Below are 22,397 nucleotides of genomic sequence, written 5' to 3'. Positions count from 1 at the left end.
CATTTTTCATTTTTTTATATATCTCTTAGCTAGTGTTCCTTTTACGAAACACCACAACCGAATATAAAAACTAAGAAATAGAAGAAAACATGTGAAATTTTGATTTTATAATGAATTTTGATGATGCCCAAGTTAATGTTAGCCAACACATTGCATCTAATATTTAAACGTAGGAAGATAAATCTGTAAATTTTTATCTTTAGGGAGCTACCATTTGATTTTGATGGGGGGCTAGGATGAAATTTGAAAAAAATAGGCAGGACAGGAGTTTTGAGTTAAAAAAAAAAAAAGGCAGGATGAGACACTTTGCAAAAAAAAAGGCAGGATGACAATTTAGGTAAAAAAAGTCAGGATAAACTAATGGAATTTAAGTTAATAGACTTAAATTCAGTTATCGCCGGGGCCACTCACGGATTGTGTTTCATGTTTTAGATTTACCCAACATGTGTGACGAAATATTCTGTGACGTCATTTAGTCCTTTCTAGAATTTCATCGCAACAAGCAAGCTGTTTAAATTTTGTAAGCGGTAAACTTGAAAACCCGCCCTCCCACTCCTTTTTATTGAACAAGATACTGCTCTTTTGTATTTATTTTTCAGGTTTGTGTCGATGATAGTGGTGATACAGATTTGACTGATGATGTTAACTCGTTTGCTGTTGAGAAAAGTGACTTTTATTTGAACTTTGAGCATCATAAATATATTCCCGTAAATGGCATAATTCGCTGCATAGAATCTTAATGTTAACTATGAAATTTTAGGTTTTTGGATAATACAGACTACACTTGTGTATCCCACGGTGTTTTCTAAATTTAAAGCACCAGTGTATCCCACGGTGCATCTTTACATTTTCATATATATCTATCTTCACATCTATCTATCTACCTGGTTGCCATATTATCTTCGGGTAACCGACCATAGATCTATCTACATATACATGGTCTATGGTCTATCTATCTATCTATCTATATATATATTATATATTGTATGAATCTATCATATGAATAAAAGCTGTGGCCAGATATCGCAAAACCATTTATGTATTTTGTTTTAATGGCACCATCTGAGATAATAAAAAAAAGGCAGGACCAAATAGAGGAAAAAATAAAAATGCAGGACAGAGATTACAACTAAAAAAAAAATGCAGGACAAAATTTTTCATCCTAGCCCCCCCCCCCCCCCCCCCCCCCCCCCATAAAAATCAAATGGTAGCTCCCTTACTGATTGTATAAATATAGATTCTTACATTGATACCAGTGTATTATCGGATTTATCCAATTGAGATAGTTAAATTATCAATTTTAAAGTCCGAGCCGAGATAGGATAATTTCGATTATCCACGAGCGAGTAACAAAGTAAGAATCTGTTTCTCTAATGATTAAAAAATAAATTCTTTGTTTAACGAAAGTCCCCTTCGAGTTCCTTTCACATGTACCATTTTTAATAGTCTCTCATAACTCTTTTTAGAGTGGCTCTTGTTTTATATTGGAAATTTTAATATTATGTAAATGTTTATAAGAGGTGAGACTCAAATAAAATATTGTCTTGTCTTCCACGAAGTTGTCAATTTCATTAACACCTGTTTGCATACTTTGATTCATCCAGCTAGCTAAAAAGGTTATGACCCTTAAACTCATCCAATGATCTTTTGAGATCACCGGCAACCACACAATTTTTTTTATACAATTGCTTCGAAAAGGGATACATTTCCATAGAATTAGAGAAATGCATTTTAAAAGTTTTTAGTATCATGACAAGTTTATTATTTTAATATTCATTTTACATTATCATATTGCATATATGTAGGAATCTAAAGTCGCAAACAAAAATATGTAGTTATTTCAATGGAAATGAGATATGCCAATGATTATACAACTGCATACCAAATATCATTTACTGGTCACTAGAAGTTCCACATAAACAGACCTAATCAGAAACTAGTACATGAAAATTAAGCAAAACTTCCAATAGACGATGGCTGAGGGGGTGGGGCCAAATAATCTCCATAGTAATGTGATGTGCCAATACTTATACAACTGCATACCAAATATCTTAGACTTACCATTCGTGGTTCACCATAAACTAGACCTAATCACAAACTAATACATTGCTGACGCCATCGCCGACGCCGGAAACTGCATATCTATGTTTCGCTTTTCGACGTAAGCGAGACAAAAATGTTTTAGAGGACACAACTCGGATATGGGTCAAATTGATCAATCTGAAATTTTCGGCACAAGTCCATTTTGTCATGATGAACCTTCGACAGATATGTAACGGTTTTCGAGATATTGTAAAAAAAAAAAACATATTGTGCACCCATTATATCATAGTTTTCAAGTTAGTATAAGCGGCTGTGCTTTTAAGGTGTCATAAATCGACGCACGCCTTTTGTAAAGGAAACATCAATTTGGAAATTCAACTAACTTTCAAAGAATTTTGCACAGTAGTTTCAAATGAGATTTTAAAAAACACTTACGACAGACGACAACGGACAACAAGCGATAGCAATGACTCGCATACTACTTCGGGTACCAGACACAACTTCCTTAGGTGATAGACGAAGGTCAGGGGATCCATTGTGCTCGAGTATTAGGGGTCCAAAGTTTAACTTAGGCTCCAATGGGGAAACAAATTGAAAATCTTCTCTATATAAGAACTATCAGGCCTCATTGAATGGATGATCCTTATAAAATGAGGATCAAATATTTAAAAAAAAAAAAAAAAAAAAAGACGTTGTGATATGATTGCCAACTAGACAACTCTCCACAAGAAGCCAAATGACAAAGAAATTAACGATTATAGGTCACCGTATGGCCTTCAACAAGGATCACAGTCCATACCGCATAGTCAGCTTTAAAAGGCCCGCAATAACAAATGTAATACAATTCAAACGAGAAAAAACTAACGGCCTATTTTATGTACAAAAATAAAGAAAGCAAATATGTAACACATCAACAAACGACAACCACTGAATTAAAGACTTGGGACAGACACATATATACATACAGAATGTGGCGGGGTTATACATGTTAGCGGGATCCCAACCCTCCCCCAAGTTTGTAGAAATAATTGTCCAGGGGAACAGTGGTTAACAGAAGTTGGGTTGCAATGTTTTACTAGGCTTCGATGAGGAGGACGCTGTAAGAATCTCATTAGAACCAACAGTAGCATCTGCAGTTATAATATTTGCATCAAGCCTCAATAAGGACATTAAGATTCAATTGTGTACAAGTGAAGGTACAGAGGTCAATCGATCTGAGCACTGGGAGTCAAAAGTTTAACAGTCTTTATTGGGAAAAGCTGAAATTCATCTTATTCAGAACCTGAAATGGAAATGCAGGACTTCATAATTTACACAAATATGCATGCCAAGCATAATTAGAGGCTCCAAGAAGCTTGAATTGTCCCCCTAGGCTATTCAACTGGTTCTCATTTGACTTGATTATAAAATAAAGTTCTAGTATGTGAAATTAACTAAAATTGAGCTTGATTGCATATAGTGTGAAGATGAATTTGTTTACGCTAGAAACTTTGCCTTTACTGACGACCATTTTGAATTTCCTATCGACTCAAAAAGTGAAAAGTTAAACTCTAAGGCTGTCGTTATTATTACATAGCGGTCAGGCATCTGTAATTCAGTGGTTGTCGTATGTTACTGTGTTAAATGTTTGTTTTTCTTTCATTGTTTGTATACACAACCGTTTTTTTTTTTCGTTTGAATTAAATTGTTAAATACTATTATCTGGCATTTCGGAGTCTTTTATAGCCGACTATATGATGGAGACATAAGCTTTCAATCAGTTTAATTGAGGTCTGGAGCTGGCATGTAAGTTAACTGCTAGTAGTGACAGTAGTCTGTTCTTACTTATGTATTATTGTCATTTTATTTATTTTCTTTTGTTACATCTTCTGACATCGTACTCAGACTTTTCTTGAACGGAATTTCAATGTGCGTATTGTTATGCGTTTACTTTTCTACATTGGCTAGAGGTATAGGGGGAGGGTTTAGATCTCACAAACAAGTTTAACCCCGCCGCAATTTTGCGCCTGTCCCAAGTCAGGAGCCTCTGGCTTTTGTGTATAATTCGGAGTTAGTATGGCGTCCATTATCACTGTACTAGTATACATATTTTAAGGGGCCAGCTAAAGGACGCCTACAGGTGCGGGAGTTTCTAGCTACATTGAAGACCCATTGGTGGCCTTCGGCTGTTTTCTGCTCTATGGTCGAGTTGTTATCGCTTTGACACATTCCCCATTTCCATTCTCAATTTTATTAGTGAGGCATACCATCGCAATTTAGCCTGTTATCTGATCGCACTTAAAAAGCAAACAACCATCGCACTTAAGCGTCTCATCATCGCAAATTAGCACCAGCGTAGACTATAATGTTTTACTTAGCGTGACCATCGCACCTGAGAGTCCTGCATATATTTTTAATTTGAAAAGGATGAAAGTGTTTCATATGTCCTAAAGGCCTAGAGATTTAATATGGTTTTAAAGATTTATACATTGTTTGGGTCATTATAAAAAAAATTGCAAAACTATGTTATTGGCGGCACGGGACGTTTGTGCTTTTTCATAGGACATTTGCGCTTTTATTTTTGGACACTTGCGCTGCAAAATTGAATCATAGGACATTTACGCTTTTTAAAAAAGTACATTTGCGCTTTTGCAATATTTGATTTTTTTTATTAATATCATATTTTATTTGGGCTTGGGACTGGCAGGTTTGACATGGCAGAGTTCAAAATTTAAAAATCATTGCATAGCACATTTCATAGCACATTGATATATGTTTAAAAGTTTACATACAGCTAAAACTAGTAAAAGAAAACATTTTGTTTTCGCTTGATATCTGAAGCCCAAGTACTGAAACAAAAATAGCTCTTGTTATCTGTTCTTACTGGTATTTCGCTTTTATTTCAAATCAATAATCATGTTTCTCAATTCTGGGGTGCATGTTCATTAATATAATAAATGTTAATGTAATTCACTGACTGTTGTTAAAAGATAGCTGAATGAGTGAGTAAAACTGTTCATTGAAGTGGGCATGGAAGGATTCTGCAAAATTTGTCTTAATAATAACAAATTTAAGTTATTCATCTACGTACTATTACTTCTTTAAAATTACAGGTTTACATCAATAGGTAAAAAGCGCAGATGTCCGGTCAATTTAATACAGGTGAATACAAATTTAAAGCGCAAATATCCATAGTATTTGAAGCGCAAAAGTCCTATCGTTTTACAGGTAAAAAAGCGCAAACGTCCTGCATGTGCCCGTTATTACGGTCTTTTTAAGTCACAGACATGAAAATATATCAAAATAACACTTGCATATGCAAGATATGAATGTTTTTTGAAACACACTATACAGTTTACAGTATGAAATGTTATAAAAACATCTTTAATGTTTTCTTAAACCTTTGGAGATAGCCAGAATTAATTGTTTTTTTTTACTAGAAATCCTTTCACTTGCAATAGGACTATTATTGAAACCATTTGTTATTATGATTTATCACTTTTTATTGCATTTTGATGCATACAAACAATTCTTAATGATTTAGGAGGTGTATGTTGGTTTTATAATAAAAAATTTCCCCAAAAGGAAATGTTACGTTTTTTAAGTCAGTGATGTAACCAAAGGACAAATTAGTAGGATAAGTATTTTTCGCAAGATTTGGGCATTTATAACTTTCTCCCTTAGCAATGTTACCTGTAAGCCTTTTTTATATAGATTAGACCGTTGGTTTTCCCGTTTGAATGGTTTTACACTAGTAATTTTGGGGCCCTTTATAGCTTGTTCTGTGTGAGTCAAGGCTCCGTGTTGAAGGTCGTACATTGACCTATAATGGTTTAATTTTATGAATTGTTATTTGGATGGAGAGTTGTCTCATTGGCACTCACACCACATCTTCATTTATTTGCAAAAGAAAACAAACAATTGTGTTGAAAATTTAGTGAAAAAATCGTAAAAGTAAGTAAAAGCTATATATCATAAATGAAAATAGTGTCCATGGTGTACCCTTGTAAAAATCATTTTTTGAAAACATTTCCTTAACTTTAAATTATGAAATATATTGATTATAGAAACATGCACCAGTAACAACATATAGCATAGGGAAATGGATCGAGCACTTATCTTAAAATACACCTTAAATGATTGGTGTTACTGTCAATGGTGAGACCATTTTGATAAAATAACACCATTGACCAGTTTAGTAACACCACTGAATATATCTGTATATCACTGACAATGAGCAATGTTTTGTGTTTCTTTCATGTTTAACAAGCGAATCATCATATTAGTTACGAAAAACATTAATTATTTAACAATGTTTTAACAATCAGTATCATGAATTACATATACAAAGTTTTCACAAACTGATGTATGCTGCAGTGGCGGATCCAAAAGGGGGGGTTCCGGGGGTTGGAACCCCCCTTTTTTTGGCCGATCAATGCATTTAAATGGGAGCATATAGTTAGAACCCCCCCCCCCCTTTTTTTACTCCGTGTTGGGGACCCCCCCCTTTTTTTAAATGGCTGGATCCGCCACTGTGCTGGTAACACTATTGACACTATTTAGTAACCCTATTGACATGTTTAGTGATGGATGTTGAGATTGTTTAGCCTAAGAAGTATTTTTTCATCTTTTTCTTTTGCTCGGTGTTCTTGACTTTGTGTTCAGTACTTAAAAAAAGTAAAATTTGAAATGAGATGTCAATGGTGATACTTTTGTGTCATTGGAGTTACTGACGGGTCAGTGGTGTTACTATATAAAAATGCGACATTTTTAAAGTTTTATTCATAAATGAAAATGTTTTATGTTCGTATACGAAGGATTAGATATATTATTATCATTTAATCTTGTACATATATTCAGTTTAAGTGTATTTTTTAGTATTTACAACGGTCATAATTAGGACACTTCACAGCCAACTGTTTTACGACAATGTATTCTGAAGTTTATGTTTGAATAGAATGCACAGCTATATGAATAATGTCAATAAGTCGTAATTTAAACCTGAACAACAAATTGGAACAGTTGTTTGATGTTTAACAATAATATTTAGTACCTAAATGTATGTTTTAAATTGGTAACACCATTGACACGATTATATCAAAGGATGACCTAAAATTGTTAAAAAATTGAAGGAACTCTTCATTTTCCCCATTGCATACTTCTGAATATAGTTGCTACCATACTACAGAATAGAGGGCCACATTCAAATACTTCTTCAAACAATGACATCATTTTTCAAAATATTACCTCGTCGAAATTTGCACTTTTTTTTATAATGGCCCGTATATGGTGATGTATATTAGATTGTGACACTATAATAAACTATCTATTTACTAACTTACCTTTCTGTAAATATATATAATATGGCGCAACACATCCAACGCCTGAATACAAATATACAGGTATGGAAATATATTACAGGTAAGCAGGGATTGTTTGGCGGTAACAAAAAAGCATGCACGTAAAAAGGTGTGCTTGATTTATAATTTGTCATGCGTCAAGCATCAGTGTGATATGATGATGAATATGACATATGAAATATGATATTATGAATACGTGTATTACATAGAAAAACATGAATAACATATATATGACCAATGTACTATTTTTATTATAACATCCAGAGAGACATTGTTCTCCAGAAGTGATTTTTTTTTATAAAGATCATTTGTTTCTAAAAAAAAAATTCAGATCCACATTTTGATGAGAGAAAAAAAAAAATCTGGCAAGCAGATTACAAAAACAAAATTCTGAATTCAAATTCCCCCATACATTATATAGTGCTAAATTCTGAAGAAGAAAAATCAGTAATCTGATTGATTGCATTGAAATACTAAATGAATTGGGGCGACACATATAGTAACAGTGGTTAAGCATAAACCTTATCATTTCGAATTGCAGCACGTAACCGTTATAATAAATGAATTAGTAACATCATGTGCATCATTTAAGTACAGCTCTTTGACAGAACCAGACGGAGTGCGATATATGAGGGTTTCAGATTGTTTCTATAAATTGCCTGGTAGAAGCATTACTATTAAAAAAAATTATTAAACAATTTACACATTAGTGATCTAAGTTAGAACTAGACATTCGTTGGGGTAGAAAAATATAAAAGAAATTTGAACAAATATAGTCAAAATATATTTCAAAACGGACGTCTTAATCAGTTCAGTCTCTCTACTGAAGCTATCATATATATATATATAGAGGGTGACTTTCAAAGACGTTATCTCAGACTTTTTGCAACCATAATAAATCTCGGTTTTGAACAAAAGAACGTGGGTGGTTCTTCAATGGCGACTTATGAACATTGGTACTGGCGAGTGGTGAAGAATGACTATGTATTCACTAACACTTCCCAAAATCTTCCGTCTGAGGTTGTCTTGACCTCGGGAACCGACAACAACCAGATTGGCTCCGAGTTCTTCGATTTTGTTTGTTATGGTGTGACCGGGATCTCCTCTTTCCAATTGCATCACCTTTCCGCCAACCTAAAGCAGTACGCTTAAATAATTCTTGGCTAAAAAAAGAGCCCACGAGAATGTTGATGGCAAAAATTATAGAGAATAGAGAATAATTGGAAAAAAGTAAAAAGAATAGACAAAACTGCCTCAACAATTTAAGAATCCAACCTCATACAAGGGAATTTAGACTAGTCAATTATTTAACAGTAACTCCCTTTGAAAATGTATACACGTCATTGGGAGATTCAGGATTTCCAAACAGGACAAAGACGGTTCAACTAAAAGAAATTAACTAAGGGGAGATAGAGGTTTTTGGGTCTGCTGTTTGATTTTTTTTTTAACAAAGACTGTATGTTCAATTTGAACCTCTGTAATGCACAGATACAATATCCAAGTTAAAACTTTCAGTTTAATCCGGATGATCCAAATATGTATTTCTCCCAACCAGACCAGTTTGCTAGCCTATTGCATGTGTGAATGGTTATTCTGAATTGGTAACAAAGTTTTGAGCAAACAAATATCAATGATTACTTTGAAGATTCTACACAAAAGCGCTTTGGAGAGTTATACAATTTACCACTATACGATATCGGTTTTCTCAGTGTTGATTGCCGTACGGTGATCTATAATTATAGATTATCGTTGAGATGATCAATGATAATCTGTTTATCGCTATTTTACTTATGACGACGTTCTCAATTTCATGTCAATTTCGTTAGCAACGCCACGTACCTGCTTAGTTTCTAGCGATAATTTTTCATCTCAAGCGAGTAGAATGATATGAAAAATTATCACAAAAAAAAAATCAAAGGAAAAATGAACAAAATAGCGATAATTGCTCATATCAACTTATTTGAGCTCTGGTGGATAGGTGTCTAATTGACAATCATGCCACATCTCCGTAGTTCTATATATATACAATAGAAGATGTATTTTGTTTTTTGTTTGTCGTTGACTGTGGCGACCGCATTGACATTCACCAAAAAGCGATCGTGCAAGGGCTGTATAGCCAGTCAATTTAAAACTTCCACATATATAATATACTTGGTATGTATCAAGTTTTTCTTTGATCCCTTTGGATATTGCTTCTTCCTTGGCTGTTTCTTCATGGTATTTATGAACAATAATATTAGGATCAACCGGCATCCACTTAGCTGTAAAGGTAAAATTAAAGAAAAATCGAAGTACTGAAGTACTGAACATCGGATGAACGCAGGTTCTCGGTTTCGATTTCCGTTTCAATTTTAGACTTCTCGTGTGACCATGATGTGTTGTATTTAAGAAATAATTATTTCATGCCATGCTCTATGCTCATTTTAACATGGGTATTGTTAATATCTTAATACCGAGCGTAAGCGAGATATTAAATATTTACAAATATAATGCCTATCCATGTTAAAATGAGCATAGAGCATGGCATGATAGAATTATTTGGATTCTAATAGGAATATTTTGAACTTTTGTACTTCGAAGCGGACCTATAGCAGAAAAAAATGGTTGCTTATATAGGGAATCACTGAAGCGTGACTGGAGTGGCCCCCTCTTAGGTCAGTCAGTGGGCCCCCACTGGTGGATTGAGTTAACTTAAACAAGCAAAGTGCACTTCTATTATTCTATATAATCAGTATATTTATATCCTAGAAAACGGTGTTTCGTTGGAAAGCTCTTGAGGAGAATATGCCCTTATCTACGAATGATTTGCTTGACAAATGGAAATATTATCCATTGAAAAGGCCGCAACTGAAGACTTCTCCAAGGACGCAATCAAATATTTTTTTGACAGCCATGTGTTGTATAAACAGAGACATATATACATGTGTATATATGTCTCTGGTATAAATTTATTTGATCAAATATCAAAATACACAATACCCATACCAGAGACATATATACACATGTATATATGTCTCTGTTTATACAACACATGGCTGTCAAAAAAAAATATTGTATATATGTCTCTGCCCATACATATCTATAATATATTTACCTGTAAGTATACACATCCAGACCCTGTAATAAGTATTGGACCCAGCTGTTACATATCTAGTAAAAAGGCAATTTTGTCCATATAATGAAATGTCTAAATGTATAAAGGCAAATACATTCAATGTTCATTCTTCATTTATATTACCCGCTATAGAACTTTTTGATTGATTAGCGAGAGAAGAGGTGTAACCCTAAGAATCCAGTCGAGTTAAAGAAGAGCAGGCGCAAGCACCTGTTGTCATAAACTTCCGGTTTACGAAAAGATGCACTGAGAGAACAAACATTTATATTTTAAGTCTTTTCAGTCTAATGTATCCCGAAAATATAATGTGACCTCCAACGAAAGAGTTGCCTGTAAAGTTTTCTGCGGTTGATAACAGATTTTTAAAATGGTAAGGACAGGAAAAATGAATATAACGTTCAATATTTACTAGTTTGTTTTCACAAAAGTCTCATTTCCGGGATAATTTTTCAATTTAATACACGAATAAATGACTATCGAAGTTTATGAGAGTCATGAACGTGTTAATACACATACTTAAAGTTTATGCAGTTTATGGGACACATATTTTAACATAGACTGAGACCACTCACACAAAACTGTCAAAAGTGGTGTGTACATGTATATAGAATGAAATTCAAAACAGTGTAGCTGTGGCCATTGATTGACACATTAAATTCATTCATTGACTGGGACAATTTAGGTGAACGTTTGTATGTAACGACCAATACTCACTATGTACTTTTTAAAGACACTTAAACTATGGGGTCACCAAAGGTTCTCAACACCTAAATAAAGTAATTCGAAAAATTAATCAGAAATAACACGATATTTTGATTTATATCAATTATATAAATCAAAACATAAAGGTTATTCCTGATTAATTTTTCGAACTATTTTATAATTAAAGGCGTTAAGAAACCTTTGGTGACCCCACAGTTTAAATGTCTATCGTAGGTACGTCGTGAACAGTGGTCGTTACAGACAAACGTTCACGTAAATTGTCCCAGTCAATGGATGATTTTAATGTGTCAATCAATGGCCACAGCTACACTGTTTTGAATTTCATTCTATATAGATCACCCTATTGAATCATAGTAAAAATATCTTAATATTAAATTTCATTTTTAATATATGAGATATTATGGAAATTTATGTGTACAGATAAAAACTAACAAGTTGTAATTGATGACTTTTTACTCCAAGGGATCAAAAGATCAAATCTATCTTGAACCACTAGGCAGTGTTCTCCCCATGCAGGCTCTTAAAGCACCACATACCTGCAGTCTTGCATGTATAAATACCTAAGCATGGTCCTATATTTCTGTTCTGTGATGCTATAATTTAAGAAATCATTAATTTTTAATCAGAAAATCTTATCTGTGGTACAAAAACACAGGTGATACATGTATTTGATTTTCTGTGTTTTAAGTTTCATCCAAATAATATCTTCGTACATTTTGTAAATTGGTCCAGTTTGACAAATACACAATATATTAATTTCTTTAGTGAGCATTTCAGTTGTTTGTTTATACTGTAATTAGGCATATATTAAAACTGAAAAATGTTCCATAACTTATGAGGGCTACAAGGTATATGTCATCAAAAGAACAGACCAACAACCCCCAAAAATACATTTAAAATATAAATGCATACATGTATAATTCATCATGATAATGGGAAATATTGTATATTTAACATTTTATTTTTATTAGTCGAAGGTAAGTTTAAATTAACATTTGTAAGAGGCAAAATCAAGTATTGTTATCTTTGGTACAAATCTGGTATTTATCTAATAAGTAAATAGATAATGTTTACATTTGTCAATTTGAAAAGGAAATATTTTGTAAAGAAAGTTCAAAACTTCAAACAATTCACTTCCTTCCACAACGTTTTGAAGTTTTCTGAGATATTAATGATTTTTATCTTTTTTAATTAATTAAATGTGATAATATCATTGCTAACAATATGGCCTGGTGTGCTTTATAAAAAAGATGGATTTTCAATGCAAGCATTATCTCAATATTAAAAAGTTTTGATATATTATAGAATTTGTAAATATCAAATAGATGACAGTACTTGAATGCATTGCAATACTTTTATCTCGCATTTCTGTTTCAATACGATCTTCCAAATTATATGTACATTTACTGGTACTCTATTCTATTTTAAATACTATCTTCCAAATGATATGTACATTTACTGGTAAACTATTCTGTTTCAAATACAATCTTCCAAATTATATGTACATTTACTGGTAAACTATTCTGTTTCAAATACGATCTTCCAAATGATATGTACATTTACTGGTAAACTATTCTGTTTCAAATAAGATCTTCCAATGATATGTACATTTACTGGTAAACTATTCTGTTTCAAATACGATCTTCCAAATGATATGTACATTTACTGGTAAACTATTCTGTTTCAAATAAGATCTTCCAAATGATATGTACATTTACTGATAAACTATTCAGTTTCAAATACGATCTTCCAAATGATATGTACATTTACTGATAAACTATTCAGTTTCAAATACGATCTTCCAAATGATATGTACATTTACTGGTAAACTATTCTGTTTCAAATAAGATCTTCCAATGATATGTACATTTACTGGTAAACTATTCTGTTTCAAATACGATCTTCCAAATGATATGTACATTTACTGGTAAACTATTCTGTTTCAAATAAGATCTTCCAAATGATATGTACATTTACTGATAAACTATTCAGTTTCAAATACGATCTTCCAAATGATATGTACATTTACTGGTAAACTATTCTGTTTCAAATACGATCTTCCAAATGATATGTACATGTACATTTACTGGTAAGCTATTCTGTTTCAAATAAGATCTTCCAAATGATATGTACATTTACTGGTAAACTATTCTGTTTCAAATACGATCTTCCAAATTATATGTACATTTACTGGTAAACTATTCTGTTTCAAATACGATCTTCCAAATGATATGTACATTTACTGGTAAACTATTCTGTTTCAAATAAGATCTTCCAATCATTTACTGGTAAACTATTCTGTTTCAAATACGATCTTCCAAATGATATGTTCCAATCATTTACTGGTAAACTATTCTGTTTCAAATAAGATCTTCCAATCATTTACTGGTAAACTATTCAGTTTCAAATACGATCTTCCAAATGATATGTACATTTACTGGTAAACTATTCAGTATCAAATACGATCTTCCAAATGATATGTACATTTACTGATAAACTATTCAGTTTCAAATACGATCTTCCAAATGATATGTACATTTACTGATAAACTATTCAGTTTCAAATACGATCTTCCAAATGATATGTACATTTACTGGTAAACTATTCAGTATCAAATACGATCTTCCAAATGATATGTACATTTACTGATAAACTATTCTGTTTCAATAAGATCTTCCAAATGATATGTACATTTACTGATAAACTATTCAGTCTCAAATACGATCTTCCAAATGATATGTACATTTACTGGCAAACTATTCAGTCTCAAACGATTTTCCAAATGATATGTACATTTACTGGTAAACTATTCTGTTTCAATAAGATCTTCCAAATGATATGTACATTTACTGATAAACTATTCAGTCTCAAACGATTTTCCAAATGATATGTACATTTACTGGCAAACTATTCTGTTTCAAAAAAGATCTTCCAAATTGTAGTATGATAGGAAAAATAGGTAAATTGATGAATAGTTGTCAATTTGATCATTCTTGTTATGTTTAATTGTTCTAAAATTATTTATCAAATAAATCAAAATATAGGTACAAATGTATTTTAATATAGCAATCTTTTTAAAGAAACACTGAAATTGGCACATCTGTACAGCTTACATGCAACTACTTATTTTGTGATTTGATCAATTATGGGCTATTCATGTTGAGTTTAATGAACTTAAATCTTCAATTTGGAAATTTTAGTTAAAAAAAATATAAAAAAAATACTTTAATTTAGCCACATTTGGATTTATTTTTTACGCCTGTCCTTAAATGTTTCACTCCTGTCATAAAACATTATAATGAATGCTACTGCATGAACTTCAAGATTATTGCGGGAGTCACATTCTTAAGTTATGCTCTTACATAATCTGTCTTCTTTTAAAACAAATTCCAGAAGGAATAAATTATACAATATTCTATATCATGTACATGTATGTTGTGTGCATATATGTGCAAATAAATGTGTATTTTAGGTCAAGTTCACATAAGAACACTTTTTAACATGCCACATGGTACCTGCATGTACATTTTGTAATGTTATCTTAGAAAATAGATAAATTTTATTTTCATCAGAGATTTTGATAAAAAAATTTATAATGAGAAAAAAATCCTGGACATACATGTACCCTTCATTTAGCAAAATGCAACAAATTTTACCATATATGAATTTAAAAAATAGTAAATACTTTGAATTTTTAAAGTTGCAGCTTAGTTTAGTTTACAATACCAAATTGCTTCAAAAATCAGGGCTTCAGCATTGACTTATGCCAAGTGATGTTCCTCAATATGAAAAGATATCAAAGATCCATGCATTTTACAATACGCTTTGAATTACATACATTTACATTTCTGTAATTATTTTAAAATCATGTTCATATTAAAATTTCTTAAATTTTTTGTTCAAACTAATTAAAACTGCTATTCCATCGGTTTGTTTATGTTTTGTTTTCAGCCATACCATTGGCAGAGTCACAATGTCAAGACCAGTGGTGTCGATGACATGGTTCTGCTGCAGAAGATATCAGAACCAGCCATTGTGGAAAATCTCAAAAAGAGGTTTATGGAAGATGTCATTTATGTATCCTTTGAACAATAGAAACAAAAAAAATAACTAATAAGGCTACATTTAATAAATGATCAGTTAAAGTCAGATTTGTTTGCAATTTAATGATGTTCATAATCATATGGAATTTTCCAGTTTAGAGGATCATAGGGTCATGAGATTATTAGCTTACATTTATATGGCTGACACCAAAATGTCTGAAAAGATTTAGGTACATTGTATAACGTGTGAATTTGAATAATAAAACATAGATAAAAGAACTAATCAATTGTGCAGCCAACAAGTTTGACTGGTAAATTAGCACATCTTTAAAAAGTAGAAAATACAAGAGTTAATTCCCTTCAACGCTTCATATCTTTGTTTGTGTTACTATCCTGTGAATGCAACTCCTTATGTCAAGTTGGTTTTCAAGAGCGGATCCAGCCATTTTAAAAGGGGGGGGGGGGGGGGGGGGGGGTTTCCAACCACATGTCTCCATTCAAATGCATTGATTGTCCAAAATAAAGGGGGTATTCTGGATACGCCAATGGTTTTCATATGATTTGGCATAGGGAAATGATGTGCACTTGTTGCATTGGGTGTGTTGAATATATTTGTCTTTAAAAAAAATTGCACAATAAATTGACATTAAAAAGAACTGCACATTTTTTTTCTTGGACATAAATCTTCTGTCTAATGGTTATAATTAAATTGTTTTTCATCTTAACATTGAATATGTCAGAGGGTTCAACAATAAATACTGTAAATATTGAATGTCGAGCTACATTTTATTTCTTGTAAATACATTGTACATGTACTTATTGTACTATTATAAGGTTTATCAGTAATAAAATTTTATAAATATAAATAAATTAAAATATAATGCACTTAAATTGCATTTATAAATAGAAGAACATGTACATATGTAGATAAATTCTTTGTAAAAAAATGAATAAATTAAAATATGATGCAATATTATAGATAGAAGTATACGTAAATAAATCCCTGTAAAAGTCCTAAATCCTTTAAGGGTCTTATAGTTTATTATATATTTTATTTAGGTACTTATTTGTTTCGTGTTTAGTAATACCCTTACAAGAAACATGTAAATCAACAATGTGTTAAGTCCTGTAACCTATGATAGATAGATGATGATTCACATAACAGGATGTCTGCATTTAAATTCAATTATCTATCAGTTTCAGTAAAAACACTTGTAGCCCATTAAAAATATCAGGTTTTCGATCTTACTTTCATCTGATAATAGTATATATAGGTGTGAAAAAGATGACAGCCTCAAACACTCTACTTATATCTTTGTAATTTGGTTTGTTTGATTAAAGATTTTATAATATATACGAAAAATATGTCATATCTGCTAAAATAAGATCTATAAATAAAAAGATGTGGTATGAGCGTCAATGAGACAACTCTCTTTCCAAGTCACAATGTATAAAAAGTTCAAATTCTGTCTTTAACATTTCATGACTGTCGATTATATATAGAAATTGCATATATATACAAAACAATAGCTTGTAAAATGTACAAAACTGATGAGGAATAAAATAAAAAGTTTCCTTGTGAAAAAAATTAAAAATTATTTTGCATCTAGACAAGGATTTGTATACTATACAAATCCTTGATCTAGACGAGTAAATAAGTAATTAAAGGGGCACTAGCTGTCAAATTCATGGTCACCGATTTGACTCAAATTCTCATATTTGATTTGTAACAATGTAAAACATTTATCCAAACTATCAAAAGTCTAAAATAAACAGTTTAGAGAGCATAGGGTAGATAATATAAAGGTTCGTTTCGAGTGTATTTTAGTTCAGACGCCATCTAATTAACTATTGATTTGACCTAAAATGACCAAATAAGCCATGTAAACATAAATAAAGATATGAATAGATTAAACCAACAGGTGAAATTGGATTTTTATAGGTCTGTTCGACTTTATTTTATAGATTAAAAATATATGCTTCTCAACGTTTTTAACCGTATAAGAATGATTTTATGTGCATCGAATTAGTAATCAAATGATTTACCGTAGTTCCACTTTCATTGTTGATATTCTTTTTCTTTAAATAACCAGTACACGTACAATGCATGCGTTGTCAATCTCTAGCTAGGAGTTAAATTGAAGTTCACATGAATACGGATTTAAAGAGGTCAACTCATTCACTTGCAATTGAATTGCTAATTATCAATGTTTCTTAGCGTAATTTGACAAAATTTAACCTTTTTGGCTGCAGAAAGCAAATTGTTATTTCACTATTTCACTTTCATTATTGATTGAACAAAAAAAATTCAAACTTCAGATTTTTTATATATCTCGTAGCTACTGCATCTTTAATGGTATACCAATATTCTTAAAACCTTACTTGTTATGTCTGCTTGTGTTCTGTAAATCTGGCCTCACGGTCATAAAACTTTCGAGCATGATTTTTGTGCTCCGAGCACTGAGCAAAGTTTTATGCCATCGAGGCCAGGTCTTTATAAGATCACATTGTTCTCTTGTAGCTACTCTAATTTTGATTGTTTTCTTGTACATTGTACATGTGTCTGTATAACAAATGAAAAACCAAGGAAATGCACTATTTACACTTATAGAGGGATACAAATAACTTATTCTAGTTAAATTACCAATTTTCAATGACAGTAAGTTTGAAATCGTAGGGGTTTTTTGCTCTGTGTTGAAGGCATTAATGTGACTTTTAAACGAAGAACAGCAATAAAAGCGTTGTTCTTTTTCTTTTTGTGTTTTTTGCTGTGCATGTATTGATCTTGTGTCATGGGAAGTTAATTCAATCATTGATGGATAACCTATATCGTTTCTTTTCTGTAACAATTTCTGTATGTATTGCTCCAATAATTTTGACTCCCAATTGGCGAGGAGGGATTTTTGGGGGGGAGGGGGTAAAAATTTCCCAAATGTCAAATAGGACCATATACATGTATAAAATACCCTGATTTCTTCTTTTAACTAAAGGAATAGATGACTACCTAATGGTCTGTAGTTCTTTAATGCAATGGAAATGATTTGAGATCAAACTGTCATTAGTTTCATCAGGTATAAGGAAGTAAATAGTTTCTTTCCATAGTTTTAAAGTACATTTTGTACTTGACAACAATAACTTGAGATATGCTTCAGTTTACTTTCAATTGGGTACTTGAATACACAGCATGATTATGCAATTGAGATTTGCATTGATAAATAATTTGTGAAAGGTGTTGCCAGAAGTTTTTATTCAAATGAGGAAATAATAGGATTTAGATTTTAAATTCCTGTTTGCAAAAAATCATATTTTTCACATTATTGTTTTTCTATTTATGGGTATGGATTTTTAACCAGATGGATCATAAGATTATGGGGGTCATTATGAATCATAATGGGTACATCATATTTCAACATATAGACATAATAATAGTTATGTGTTAAAAAATTATTAGTGAAAAAGAAAATTTTATCATTAGTAAAAAAATTATGCAAACTCATGTCCAAATATAATAGAATATAATGATAATTATGAATAGAAGCATCTGTTGAGATCATTAGGGCGTATTGTATTTATAGGAGGAAATACACTAAATTTTAGAAATGAGTTCCTGTTTACAAAAATTGTATTGTTCAATTCAATGTTATTGTTTCTAAATATGTATATTGATTTAAACAAGGATGGTATCCAATGAAGCATAAAATAAATTAGTTTCTATGCACAATTGAATAAGTGCATGGTACATGTATATTGCACAATAAGTGCATGGTATATATTTATACAATAATATACATGTATAGTAATGGGTTATGTAAAAAGGTTTATATTTGTTTAAAATATTGACATGTAGATTTTAAATTGAGAGTACATGTATGTCTCTTTACGGAAATTGAAAATAAAAAGAAGTCAAGTTGAGCCCAAGTATAAAAAAGGTATGCTAGTAATAAAAAGAATTAGCTTTCAATTTCATACATGCTTTTGTAAATTGTTATTTTTAAAACCAAGCACCAACTTTGGGAATTTGAATATTTACATGAAATTATTTATTCTCTAAAAGACTATTCACAATTGAAGGTAAAGATTTATGACAATTTTCTAATAAGGTTACACCTTTCTTGAGTTATAATCAGAGTGATTGCCCCTGGCACAGATAATTGTACATGTAAACACGTTAATATATAATCAAAACGCTTATTATTTCTTGAAGGTACAAATTTACTACATTTAGATTTAAGGAAATGATCAATTCCTTGCACCTGCACATTTTTAAAAATTCTTGAAAAGGTAAAGCAGTGCAGAATAATGATATACATATTGGAACACCTGAACTGACATGTACATAATATTTTGTATGATATACATCCAGACATGGATAGAGAGTTGTCTCATTGGCACTCATACCACATCTTCTTATGTCTATTATTTATTACAGTTTTACAATGAAATTGTAAAAAGGGGATACAATAATACTTATAAATTATGTTAGTGAAAATTTGAAATCTCTTTCAATTTCAACAGTACTATGTATATCAATCTGTTTAGTTTTAAACCTGCCAGCTTGAAAAATCTTCATTTGAAGTGATGGCTGTAAGGATAAATTCCCAATTGAAAAGTGGTTGGGGTCCTGAGATTATAGATCAACCTTATAAAATAAAATAGGGACAAATTTCTGGTAACAATTTGTCAAATATATTGCATTCTTAACTTTAATGGTCAACTACATTAATTAAAGCAGGGAAGATCACCATTAATGTAAATTTGAGTTTGAGAGCAAAACATCAGATTCAATGGAGTAAGAGCAATTCAGACCAAGGTATTACTTCAGTTGACATAAACCTTAGTCCATGGGTATCTCTGTGTTATCTGCAATGAAAAAAAAAAAAAAAATCTAAATGAACTTTCATTTTAAGTAATGCCAATATAAAAAAAGAAGATGAGGTATGATTGCAAATGAGACAACTCTCCACAAAAGACCAAAAGACACAGAATACAACAACTAAAGGTGACCATTCAGCTTTCAACAAAGAGCAAAGCCTATTCATAGTCTGTGTTAATACTTCTTCATCTTCATAATGGATTTTGCTATCTTATTGTTATACGACCGCAAAAATTAAAAAAAAGGGAGAAACAAGTGTTTTTCTGGTTAAAGGACAATTGAAACAATTTAAACGCAGTGTAAGAGAGGAAATCCAAATCAATTTAAAGAACACTGTTTAATTACATCCCTTACACTGCTTGTAAATTATGCATCAAGAAATGATGATTGTCCTGAGGTGATTAACTCCATATCTTGAGAGAAAGATTTTTTTTTAGGGAATAAGGGAAAGGGGGAGGTGAAGTTCTTTGACTACAGTTATTCTGTGTCCGAAACCTATTATGTGTCAAAAGTTCAATTAGAATCCAAATTCAGACCTATATCAAGCGTGAATATTGTGTCCATTTTGGCCCCAACTTTTTAGGGTTGGACTTCTGTGGTCGTATCCAACTGCATTCGTCGAAGCAATTTATTTTGATTTGAGTGCAGCTCATAAGTTTTCAGTAGACCAATACTAATTTGGCATATTTAATTGTAAACTTGGTATCTTGAATGGCTTGTATATAATATTTATAATTTACCAGTACATTATCTCAAAGATGGGAATGTTTTATTCACAATCTTGATCCTATAGCAGCAAACAATGTTTTAGCCTTAACCTTATACCAGACATATATAGGACCAGTGTTAGTCTCCGTAAATCCATTCAAACATATCAACATATTTACAGATAGAGAAGTTGAGCTTTACCAAGGAGCAGTAAGTATAGTAGAACATGTATTCCTATAATGGTTTCTTTTTAAAAATTGCGACTTTGATGAAGAGTTGTCTCATTGGCACTCATACCACATCTTCTTATTTCTATAAAATAAATCAAATGGAGAAAGTTGTACATTTTATAAGTGGAATCTTAAATGCTGTGAACATGCATTGAAAAAAAACCTCATGCTGTCATGGCTGTTCTTCATCTCAATGTAAAATCTGCACCAATTTTATGTAAAGTTAAAGACTCCTTCTCACAGGTTTCAGCAGATTTTTTTAAAAGCTGTTCTGACGGCAATGTTTTTATCATGAGCATATCATACTATAGATATCATAATTTTTATAATTTGAAGAAACCTATGCAGAAACAGTTTAAAGTTGAAAATTATCAATAAATATATATTCATTATATTGTTTATTATTAAACAATAAAACTACTTCATATCATGAGGGAATTACGTAATACTTCCATGTTCATAATTATAAATTTTTCAATTATATAATAATTGACCTTATATTCATTTACAGGGGTGATTAAACTGTTGTGTCATATATGATACTGAATTATTGAAAAAAATCACTTCAAATAAATTGTAAACCCTTTAATCTTTTTTTGTCAATATAACTTGGTATCATATATTGTGGTGTTTTTTTTTTAGATATTCTTTTAGTTCATTGTCTAAGTGGATGAATATGGCGATGTCATTGTATTTTATCCTATTTTACAAGGTTCTTTTTAACTTATAAACCAATCAGCCATGACAGATTTAACAATGAATTTCGTAATGGCAAATTTTTATCAATATAAAGTGCCAAAATTTAACCTCTTATTTTGGGTAAAAACCAACAATAACTTTTGTACACTTACATATCCCAATTTATGGAATTTACCTACAAGTAAATTAAAATTTCAATTTGAAAATAAGTATGACTCTCTGACTGATGTCATATTTTTTCACATTTTAATCTACAACAATATAATTGTGTTTTTTATTTTATCAATGTGCAAATAGAATAAATATCTTCTCTTTTGAAATAGTCAACACCTTAAAAACTACAAAATAAGTCAAAATATTTTGATTTCTGCAGGACATAATGTAGACATTTTTATACTTTGTTATTAAAAACATTTGGCAATATTGCTTTCAACAAATAACAAAATTCTTCAAGAAAAACGATCCTTCATCAGTTTGAAATGCACTTAACACCCTCCATATTCTTGTGGTAGTGAGCCTACCATGAGTAGGATATATCGTTGACCCAGTCCCCTGCTGGTTCTATATTTTAATATATCTCTACTTTTACATAGTATTGGCTTCTTCTTTGCCAAGCATGTTTTA

At 31.3% G+C, this 22,397-nt stretch overlaps 1 protein-coding gene across 6 annotated transcripts in view; it reads left to right on the top strand.

The window, feature by feature from the left end:
- The first annotated feature begins 10,676 nt into the window (after positions 1 to 10,676).
- The window catches only part of LOC139520144 (unconventional myosin-Ie-like), a 49,832-nt gene continuing 38,111 nt past the window's right edge, over positions 10,677 to 22,397 (top strand). For all 6 annotated transcript variants that reach the window (XR_011663824.1, XR_011663823.1, XM_071312612.1 and 3 more), the window contains exons 1-3: positions 10,677 to 10,867; positions 15,172 to 15,297; positions 20,965 to 21,054. Coding sequence is in view for 4 of the 6 variants with exons in the window: in XM_071312612.1 (XP_071168713.1) it covers positions 10,865 to 10,867; positions 15,172 to 15,297; positions 20,965 to 21,054 (219 nt within the window). In the remaining 2 variants the exon portion in view is untranslated. The remainder of the gene's footprint in view (positions 10,868 to 15,171; positions 15,298 to 20,964; positions 21,055 to 22,397) is intronic.

Source organism: Mytilus edulis, chromosome 4, assembly GCF_963676685.1.
Source record: "Mytilus edulis chromosome 4, xbMytEdul2.2, whole genome shotgun sequence".
Taxonomy (NCBI): domain Eukaryota; kingdom Metazoa; phylum Mollusca; class Bivalvia; order Mytilida; family Mytilidae; genus Mytilus; species Mytilus edulis.
This window is presented reverse-complemented; position numbering and strand designations above follow the sequence as displayed.